Source organism: Triticum aestivum, chromosome 3B (genome assembly GCF_018294505.1).
Source record: "Triticum aestivum cultivar Chinese Spring chromosome 3B, IWGSC CS RefSeq v2.1, whole genome shotgun sequence".
Taxonomy (NCBI): domain Eukaryota; kingdom Viridiplantae; phylum Streptophyta; class Magnoliopsida; order Poales; family Poaceae; genus Triticum; species Triticum aestivum.
The window spans coordinates 457,913,979-457,925,305 of record NC_057801.1 but is presented as its reverse complement, the minus strand read 5'-3'; the positions used below and the strand labels follow the sequence as shown (position 1 = coordinate 457,925,305).

The window sequence follows — 11,327 nt, the reverse complement described above, 5'->3', positions numbered from 1 at the left end:
AGATTACCAGGATGAGCAAACATGTGAGCCGGGGCCCCGGTGTCCATGTACCAATCACCACCTCCAGTGTAGTTGTTCGGCATAGGAGCAGTGTGCAGAGCGGCGAGGAGCGCCGGATCCCAGGGCATCAGCGGCAGCGCCGATGAGGGGGGTGGAGGCGCCATCTGGATGCTGTAGCCGCCGCTCAACTGCGGCAGTGGGTACTCTCCATAGGGCTGCAGAGCTGCATAGTACGCCTAATGCGCCGCGGGCGCGGCATGGGAAGCGTCGGCGCAGGGGCCCGGGGGACCGGCATGGTGTAGGCATGAACAACGCTGGTCCACGGGTTGTAGCCGACGGCCCACGGAGGGGGCACTGGGAGCTGCGGCTATTGCTGCTGACGAGGCTAGTCGGCTCCCTGCTGCTCACCACCACGGCAGCCACCGCGCTGGCCCCCGCGGCGCCAGTCGGCGGGAGGGGAGGGAGGTGCGGGCGGCCCATACAAGAGGGGGAGCAGCCCTGACTGTTGTGGCGCCGGGTACGGCGCCTGATGGCGCGGCTGAGGTGGCACGGTCGGGGCAGCGGGAGGCTCCGGGGGCCCGCCACGGGAGGTGCCGGCGGCGAGGGCGGTGTGGATGGACCACGCCTTCACCTGCTTCATCTGCCGCTCCTCCAAGCAGAGGTACGCAACGAACTTGGCGTAGGAGGGTTCGGGGATGAGGGTGAGGTTCGTCACAGCGTTGCCGAAGTCCTTGTTGAGTCAGGCGGTGAGCGTGCTGAGGAGGAGGTCATCATCGATCTTCGCGCCAATATAGCGGAGCTCGTCAGCAAGAGTCTCGAGACGGCGACAGTAGTCGTCGACGGAGGAGTTGTCCTGGTGGCACCCAAAGAACTCTTGCTGCAAAAAAACATGACGTTGGAGTTGATTGTCGGTGAAGAGCCCGTTTAGCTTGGTCCACACGGCGTGAGTGTCATCACCGTCCTGCACGATCGTCTGAAAGAGGTCCGGCGAGATGGTGAGGAAGAACCACTGGATGATCGTGGTGTCGATGGTGGACCAGTCATGGAACTCGTGGACGAGGCTGGAGTCGATGGAGCCGTCCACGTGATCGACGAGGTGGTACTCCCGGAACACGAGGAAGAAATACGTCTTCCACGTGTAGTAGGAGGAGTCCGTTTGGGAGAGACGAACCGGCACCCGCTCGTAGATGTTGAGGTTGCGGATGTCATTGACGTCGGGAGGGTTGGCGTCGGCGAATGGGTTGGAGTTGGTGGTGGCGGACGAGGTGACGGACAACACGGCGGCGAGAGGTGGGACATCTATGGTTCGGCTCGGGTAGGGTCGGGTGGCGGCGCCGCGGCTCGGGCTAGGGTTTGGTGGTGGCAGCGGTGCGGCGACTGGAAGAGGAGAGCGGCGGCGACTGCGGGTGAGGGAGAGGGGGTCGCTGCGGTGAGGGGCGGCGGCGATAGGAGGGTGCGGCGGCGCGGCCCGTGGGGGCGGCCGGGGCGAGCAACGGCGTCGGGGAGGGGTGGCGCGGCGGCAGGGGAGGAGGGAGGAGCTGCGGGCGGAAGCTAGGGTTTTAGAACACGGAAAACTGATACCATGTTTTTTTGAATATCAGTACAGACACAAGCGCTCATATTATCTTGAGATTTACAAAGCCATCGTAGGCGCCTCGTTGTCGACTGGAACGTCTCCTCCCATTGAATGCGCATCAACGGAAATCCTGAAATCGGGATTTGAACCTTGGTGGGCTGGAGATACCACAGTCTCTCTAACCATTCAACCACAGATTGGTCCGCTGATATCATGTATGATGTATGAATTGCACTATTGCTTTATGTACAAAAGTGACCTACGACCTCAACTATACAAGGCACCTAATACACATACATGCACAACATCTATACTCAACAAAAATCAAGCCCATATTGAAGCTGGGCCACACGCTCCACGGGTGCGCACGCTATAAACCTGCCTGTCACCCCGGGTCCCTGCTGGAGCACAGCCAAACAATGGAGTCCGCCTTTCCAACAGCTGCGCGCCTCGGGCTCCATGTTCTCCTCTACTCATCGCTGCTCCTCAACGCCCTCTTCCTCGCTCACCACTTCCTCTCCGCCCCGCCGGCGCCGTCCCCGCTTCTCAGCGAGGCCGACAACGGCGGTGGCGGCGGCGCGCTGAGCTGGGCGCTACGTGCGGCAAGGGATGCCGAGTCCGTGGCCGCGGCGGGATGCTCCGGCCACGGCCGCGTGTTCCTGGATGGCATCGTCGGCCAGGACGGGCGGCCCGGGTGCGAGTGCAACACCTGCTTCGAAGGGCCGGACTGCTCCGTCCGGACGCCCGACTGCACCGTCGACGCCGACAGGTGACCGACTCCTCGCTCTTAATATACATGCTCCGATTTCTCCATCAGCTCGTCCTTCGTTTTCGTGCGTGGTGGGCGCGCGTTGCTTACCTTATTGCAAGGTTATTTCATCCATTGATGGCATAATTTGGAAGGACACCTTTTGATGCACAGTAAATATCTCCGGTTAACAGTGATCTGTTGTTGCACTCATGCACTGTTCCGTCCAGTCTCCATAACTCAGGACGCCGTTAAACACATGATTCTAATTATTATCATTATTTTGCCGGAAAACGCATGATTCTGATTAGATACCAGCTAGCAACAATTGATCGGGTATCAGTGGGCAAGTTGGGAGGAATCGTATAAAAAAATAATGCGTTAGGTAATCGCTTCATCCACAACTGAATTAACTATACGTATGCATCATTTGATTTTTCAAAGCGTTTATAAATTATAATACCCTCATGGAACTATAGCTTCTTTGTAAGCATTCATAGCGACACGCCCCACTTGTTTAGACACATACGCACCTTAGCTCTTACTCTAGTTGATGCGACTGTGTGAGAGAGAGGGGTCAATTTCCTGTCGCATTCAGGAAGGAGAAAAAACTTCCATGTTACATCCGTGGGGGCGGATATTTCAACAGAGTTTCTCGTGTCCTCTATAATAATTATAATCTGAGAGGTACGTTCCCTTCTGATATCGAGAAAAAAATTATCAACCACTAACTACTTTACAAAATTATAAACTACTCCCTCCTTTTCAAAATACAAAATTATTTTGAAACAGAAGGAGTACAAAGAAGCATCAAAGTGATATTATAAATTAGTACTTCCTTTGTTCGGGATTACTTGTCTCGGAAATTGATGTATCTAGAACTAAAATACGTCTAGATACATCAATTTTTGCGACAAGTAATTTCGAACGGAGGGAGTAATAGTTTATGTAACAGGCACGAGATACACATGTACAATTGCTACAATCAAAATATAAAAAGGGCAAATCATTTTTTAAGAAACACAGGCAAATCTAAATGCTCATATACAATACATATGCACACGCTACATCTATGAGTAACCTCAAGAGACCGGACCGACACATTTTAAGATTGACGAATTTCTCGTATTTGACCGGAATGTTGTTTCCCACTGAACAAACATCACCCCTCTCTTTATGTTGTTAACCAAAAATAAAAAAACTGGATACCGATTTGTTTTATGAAATTTAGAATATTATCGCATGAAATTTACTGGAATATTAGGAATCAAACAAAAACAAACATCTAACATGGAACATTTTGAATTATTATCAAAATATATGTTTTCCTATTATATTTTTTGAATTATATGCATTTTCCTAAAATCTTTAGTATTTTTCATTTTTTTTGCTTTTCGTATAATTTCTGAATTTTCTCTGAAATGTCATGGTCTAAAAGGGTTTAGCAAGGCAAAGGACGACCAAATCTACACAGATTTTGGAAATTCGGCAAACAAAATATCAAATATAAATTTGAGAACGAAGCTTAGACTTTTGCAATACTTGGGGGAGCAAAATGTTTGTATTCACATAATAGTAAATATAACGCACAAGAGTGTTATCCCATGGCTTACTAGCTTGCTAATCGGACCATGCATAGTATCTTTCGTTCAAAGAATTAATGTAGAGGGTGTGTTTACCATTGGCGCAAACATTTTTTATTTTTGAGTGATTGCTTGTTGAAATAGAACACATCAGATCAAAGACATCGAAACAAACATAAAACAAATATTGTTGATAAAATCAAAAGTTACAACAGTGACACTAAAATACATCATTATTTTTTCCCCAAAAAAAATGCTTGAAAGTGTTCATCTCTAGCTTCATTTTTTTCTCTGGACTTTCCTCCATTGTTCCAGTATTTTTTAATGTTTATCACCTATTTTTTTTTGGCGAAATCCCTGTTCAGTGGTGGTCAGTGGTCGCACAGCTATACCCATCCAGTTTGAATATTCTACGGTTAGTTCGATAATGTAGTTTAGCTAGGGCTCAATCCAACCTAACCAGCACAGAGCACACGTTGTTTAATTCTCAACACTTTCACGTGTTGCTTAAAGAACTCAAGCGACAGACGGACACAGCCTGACCATTAGGGCATCTCACCCGCCAACCTCCCGAATGCAGAATGCAGGTGGAACGCGTAAGTCATCCAACGCGATTCTGTATCGGTCCGCGACACGGTCTAGACGTACTTTCTCTCGCAATCCGGAGACACACATGGATGCTTTGCAGGAGTCCGAACGAGGAGGGCCAGGCGTTGTCGCAGCAGCCATCCCTGCACCTGCCCCGACTCCACAAGGAGGCCGCTCTGACGAAAGAAGATTTCATCCGTCAAATCGAGATAATGACAGAGCGATCGCTCCGTGACATGGTCACGTCGCCACCATCGCCAGCGCGCGTGAAGGAGAAACCCATGTACCCGTCGCGCCACCGTGTCAAGCACGAGCCGGCGTCCCCGCTCCTGCCTATGAAGGAGGAACCGGCCTTGCCCCGGCATAACACCACGGCGTCCAAATCAGACGACGCGTGAAGAATGGGCCGGCCTCGCCCCCGCACCTCCGCGGCGTTCAGATTCGGACGTCGAGTTAAGAAGGAGCCGGCGTCCCCGCCACATAGCCGATACAGCCGCCTGGACGCGCCGTCGTTGCGACCACACCGCCAGCGTCACGCCGTCAAGGGGAAGTTGCCGCCTGCGATCAAGAATGCGCAGGCTGCCTCCTCCACTACCTCAGAGGAGGCGGTTGCGGCGGTCCCTCGGGCTCAAGGGTCGTCCTCTCAGAGGCGGAGCGCATAGCTCGACAGCAGGCAAGGTACAACCGGCGCAATACTGGTCGCTGCTCTGCGTTCGCCAAGAGTGACGTGGCGTCGGACTAGGTCCGGAACGACCCAGACCTCGTCGTCGCGTGGGCGCTCGACCGCTCCGTAACCACCCGGAGCCAGGCGCCGCCGCCTTGATGGCGGGCTGGCCAAGATCGCCGAGGAGTGGTCGCTTAGCGACGGCCCCGCCAACGCTGGTCGCGGCAAGGCCGCTGCCAGGGCTCCGAAGGCCACGTTGGCAGGGCACTCCGCATGGCGCAGCAGAAGGCGGAGCGGCTCCTCTGCAAGCGGCAGGCAGCCACCGGACAAGGCTGTCGTGGCTCTCCAGCGTCGTTCAGCCGCTGGAGGGACCACAACAACGACGACCACAACGACGGCGACACCGACGAAGACAGTGGTGCGGCTAGGCAAGGCGGCTACGCGTACGAGGTGGTCGTCTAATATAGGGTTTAGTGTTTTTTTTTGTTAAACGGTCGAATTATTGACCTTTTATTTAAATTATTTCGAACTTCAACTAAATCCGACCGGTTTGAACGAATTCGGTCCACTTAGTTTGAATTGTTGATAAAATATATGCAACTACGGTTGATGGCCTCTCGCATCCATGTCTACGGATTCCCCCCCCCCCCCCCCAATCTGCAGACAGATGCTGAAGAAAATGTGCATGTTGCCCGTCGAAGATAGGAAGCGGATTAGGAGCACGAGGGTGCTCCACCCCCTATATTAAAATATAATTTAACAATTTAAAAAAAGTCAAAAAAATCCTGGATATATTTTTGAACCAAATATGATTAGGTATTGTACTCATATAAAAAATTTGGCCAAGGAATGATTCTCGTTGACTTCAGGGCAAAAAAAAGGCAAATTTATGACGATAATATAGTCTGAACAGTACTTGTATCTAGCATTTTTTTTAAATCTTTGACCCTAGATACAATAAAAATCATTCCCTATTTAATCGTTTTATATGAGTGCAATATTTGGTCATGTTTGATTTCATAAAAAGTTTCGGAATTTTTTGACTTTTTGTGAATTATTAAATTATTTTTGAATATAAAGGCGCGCAGCACAAAAATCTCCTATGCATTTTCGGTCGAAGATACCCTTTTCATCTGAATTAATTTGGCCACGTTCGTGGGTCGTGGCCTCAATGCAGACCACCATGCATGCAGTGCCAGAGTGGCTCAGTGTTATAAGTAAAAAAAATCTCTGTTTCAAAATAGATGACTCAATTTTGTGCTAACATTTTTCACAAAGTTGAGTCATCTAATTTTTTTTCGAGCAACCGGCAGGAGCTCTGCCTTTTCATCAAGAAGAGAATTGACCAGTTTATAAGAAAAACTGGCTGAAAACTGATACATCTGCGATACACGCACACGCCAGCCCCGAGGTTGCGCATCACTCGAGTAGACGACACTGTCACCCAAGTGACCAGAGACGACACTCTACAACAGAACACTAGGCTCTGGAGCCGCAGCTCCGACATCCACACCGGCCCCGAGGCCACCACACCAGCCTTGTCGATGGCTTCGTCGCCCTAGAGACCAAAGCCAACTCCATACAAACACGAGATCTCCGGCGCCGCCGCACCGACTTCCACTCCGGCCCCGAGGCTGCGAACCGACCTAGTCGATGACCATGTCGCCCTGGCGACCAAAGCCAACCACCACAAGTAGGAGATACATGGAGCCGTTGCTCTGACTTCCATGCCAGCCCCGAGGCCGTGCATTCGCCTAGCCGACGACGAAGTTGCAAAGCCACAGAGCCACCGCCAGCAGATGAAGGACCGAACCTCCAAAGGCGTCGCCCCCAAGAGGGAAGCGACGAGGAACGCCGCCGACGCCCACTTAGGCCAAGGCCGAAGTTTGGGTTTTCACCCGAAGAGCCCGTGGCTGAGTTGACGAGGGAGGTGAAGGGGCTCCACGACGCCGCCTCCAACAAGGGAATGACGTCCTAGGACGCCGTCGACGCCGGCATCGACCGAGGTCGAGCAAGGCTTTCACCCGGAGCTCACCAAACCCATCTTCACCACAACCAATCACCACCGACGGCGGCCAAGCACTCTACACCGCTCGCCACTGCCAACCGCCAACCGCCTCTTACACGGCCAGCAAAACCACCACGGCACCACGCGCCATCATGGCAGCCCCACACCCACCGCCAAGAGAGGCGCCGCCGCGCCGCCATCCTCCCTTCTCGCTGCCGCAGCCAAATCGCCACAGCGCCACCCGCAGCCCGCCGAACTCGAGGCTGACCACCACGCACCAGATCCGGGGCAGCCTCGCCAAGATCTGTGCCCAGGACGCCGCTGGGACCCGCCGTAGGAGCAGCTGGGAACACCACGAGCCGCTCCCCCGCCGGCCACCACACACCAGATCCGCGGGAGCCCCGCCCGGATCCGCGCCCCGGACAGCCGCACCGCCACCCGCCAGCGCCACCGCGCCATAGCCGCTTGTCACCAGATCCAGGCGGACCTCGATCTGCAACCACCAGCGCCGGGGGCATGCCCCAGCCCAGACGCAACCAGCCACGCCACCAGAGGAGCCCGAGCAGCACCGCAGAAGGGCCCTCCGCCGCGCCACCGCGACCCGCGAGCTCGCGGCGCCCCGGACCAGAGACCCCGGCCCGCGCTAGGACCCTGCACGCGAGGGGCGAGAAGACCCGCCGCTGCCGATGACGGCAGGGCTTCGCCCGACCGCGTCCTGTGGCGGTGGCGGGGGAGGAGGGAGGGCACGGGGAAGACTAGGGGCGGCGGCGGCGGGTTTCTCCCCGTCGCCCATGGGAGCGACGCGGGAGGAGAGCGCCTCTTGTGAGTCATCTATTTTGAAATGGACGAAGTAGCAATTTTGCATGGTGTGTCGCACATCATAGTGTTTGCCGCATCCGATGGGATCGGAACGTACACTCTACCGTTAGTCCGCAACAAAAAACACTCAACGTGCTAATGTCAGGGTACTGGTTTTCTTAATAATTTGCGCAGCGGGGACCCGATGTTCCTGGAACCATACTGGATGCAGCACGCGGAGGCCAGCGCCGTGGTGGTCTCGGGGTGGCACCGCATGAGCTACAGAACCACCGACGGTCTCTTCCAGTCCGTCGAGCTCGAGCGTTGCATCAGGCGGCTGCACGCGGCCGTCGGCAACGCCGTCGCCGACGACAAGCAAATCGTGTTCGCCACCGGCTCCATGCAGCTGATCAACGCGCTGGTGTACGCCCTGTCACCGGACAGCAACTCCGGCTCCACGGCCAGCGTGGTCGCCACCACGCCGTACTACCCGGTTAGTGCTGATTTTTTATGTGTGCCTTTTTCTAGCTTATTAGCCAAGGATCGATCTAATCTGCTCCGTTTGTTGATATAATACATCATGCAGGCTTACAGAACCCAGATCGTGTTGTTCGACAGCCGGGAGTACAGATGGGCCGGGAACACCTCCATGTGGGCCAAAGCGTCGGGGAACTCCACCACCAAGGAGGACGTCATCGAGTTCGTGACGTCGCCGAACAACCCCGACGCCGTGCTCCACCAGCCCGTCGTCGGCGGCTCGTCGGCGATCCTCGACCACGCCTACTTCTGGCCGCACTTCACGCACATCCCCGCGCCCTCCGACGAGGACGTCATGCTCTTCACCACCTCCAAGCTCTCCGGCCATGCCAGCAGTCGATTCGGGTACGCACGCACGCCACGCCAAAATCAATACACACACATATAGCTGTGCTGCGACCGACGCCGCTCCGCATGCGTTGCGCTGCGCAGGTGGGCGCTGATAAGGGACGAGAAGGTGGCCAAGAGGGTCAATAACTACATTTTGCAGAACACCATGGGCACGTCCCGTGACACCCAGCTCCGGATGCTCAGCGTCTTCAAGGCCATACTGGCCAACCTGCACGGCAAGGAGGACATCTTCGCCTTTGGGCACGACGTGATGACGGCCAAATGGCGCAAGCTCGGCGCCGTCGTGTCGCGCTCCCGCAGGATCTCGCTGCAGAACATCCCTCCCCAGTACTGCACCTACTTCGACAAGATCAGGGAGCCATCCCCAGGTGACGCATCCACCACTCAACACGTTCAGATTTTGAAACTACTGCAGCTACGTGAGTTGATGTTTGATTCGGCGGTAGTGCAGCTTATGCGTGGGTCAAGTGTGAGAGGGAGGAAGACAGTGACTGCTCTGACGTGCTACTCAAGGCCAAGATAATCACACGGTCCGGCGTCTGGAACGACGCCAGCAGCCGGTACACGAGGATAAGCCTCATCAAGTCCCAGGACGACTTCGACCTGCTCCTCGAGAGGATCACAGAATTTGTCGATGCCGAGCTCACCGCTGCTGGTTCCAACTCCATGTGATGTCCCATGTTAATATACAGAAACGGGTCAAGAAAATGTCAGTATACAGAAGGTATGTATTTGGTTAGGACGGGTACCAAAAGTACGACGTCCAGAGATCAGCTACGCGTTGATTGTGTCCCACGCAAGGTGATGATCACACGAGCACACATTGTGGATGGACTATGAACGAACACTGAACATTACCGGAATGATCAGCTATGTTGATTGTTCTCAGTGTGTATTACTAGTACTTATTAGACAAGAGAAATGTTTCCATGCTGTAATGAGTGGAGGATTAAGGAGCGCATGCAAAGCTCAGAAACCGGTACATTAATGCTAGTTTGTCCAGTCATCATTTTCTTCTCTTTTTGTGTGGGAACTCAGGGATTTCTTGGGCTAGCAACTGGTTGTGTTTTATGGCCTAGCCCACAGCAAAGGTAAAGATGAGTTCCTAGCTGAGCTTGCTACTGTATGCAACAAATGCAAGGGGGTTGTAGTTATGGAGGTGATTTATTTATCATCAGGAAAACCAGTGAGGAAAACAAGCCTCGTGTCTTACCCAAATGGAGCCACATTTTAAATTCAATCACTGAAGTTGGTTTGAAAGAAGTGCAGCTACATGGAAGATTATACACATGGGCCAAGAACTTGGAGGTGCCTCTGGCCACATTACTCCGGTCATTTCGGATCTGATACCTCAGGGTGTCTCTCATCTGCAGTACGCCGGTGATACCATCATTTTACTTGAGTACAGTGAGTTGTGCCTCGCCAACCTTAAATTCATTCTCCTCTGTTTTGAAGCCATGTCGGGGCTAAAAATTAATTTTCTAAAAAGTGAGGTCATCTTATTGAATGGTTTGTTGGAAATATGCCCTAGAGACAATAATAAAGTGGTTATTATTATATTCCTTCTTCATGATAATCGTTTATTATCCATGCTATAATTGTATTGACCGGAAACTAAAATACATGTGTGGATACATAGACAACAACATGTCCCTAGTGAGCCTCTACCATACTAGCTCGTTGATCAAAGATGGTTATGGCTTCCTAGCCATAGACATGAGTTTTCATTCAATAACGGGATCACATCATTAGGGGAATGATGTGATGGACAAGACCCAAACTATAAAACGTAGCATATGATCGTATCAAGTTTATTGCTATCGTTTTCTGCATGTCAAGTATTTGTTCCTATAACCATGAGATCACGCAACTCATTGACACCGGAGGAGTACCTTGAGTGTATCAAACGTCGCAACATAACTGGGTGACTCTAAAGATGCTCTACAGGTATCTCCGAGGGTATCTGTTGAGTTGGCATGGATCGAGACTGGCATTTGTCACTCCGTATGATGGAGAGGTACCTCGGGGCCCACTCGATAATACAACATCATAATGAGCTTGCACGCAATGTGACTAAGGAGTTAGCCACGGGATCTTGTCTTACGGAACGAGTAAAGAACCTTGCCGGTAACGAGATTGAACTAGGTATGGAGATACCGACGATCAAATCTCGGGCAAGTAACATACCGACAGACAAAGGGAATTGCATACGTGATTAGCTGAATCCTTGACATCGTGGTTCAGCCGATAAATATCTTCGTTGAATATGTAGGAACCAATATGGGCATCTAGGTCCTGCTATTGGTTATTGACCGGAGAGGAGTCTCGGTCATGTCTGCATATTTCCGAACCCGTAGGATCGCACGCTTAACGTTCGGTGGCGCTAGGGTAGTATTGAGATATTAATAGTGGAAAATCCAAAGGTTGTTCAGACCAGATGGGATCCAGGATGTCACGAGGAGCTCCGGAATAGT

General features: G+C 52.5%; 1 protein-coding gene across 1 annotated transcript; it reads left to right on the top strand.

The window, feature by feature from the left end:
- The first annotated feature begins 1,946 nt into the window (after nucleotides 1–1,946).
- On the top strand, nucleotides 1,947–9,870 carry LOC101290614 (tryptophan aminotransferase-related protein 3). Its single transcript, XM_044493484.1, has 5 exons — nucleotides 1,947–2,345; nucleotides 8,161–8,458; nucleotides 8,552–8,847; nucleotides 8,935–9,221; nucleotides 9,305–9,870. Exons 1-5 carry the CDS (start codon nucleotides 1,996–1,998, stop codon nucleotides 9,523–9,525), a joined length of 1,452 nt encoding a protein of 483 aa, XP_044349419.1. The 5' UTR covers nucleotides 1,947–1,995; the 3' UTR covers nucleotides 9,526–9,870.
- Nucleotides 9,871–11,327: the final 1,457 nt, after the last annotated feature.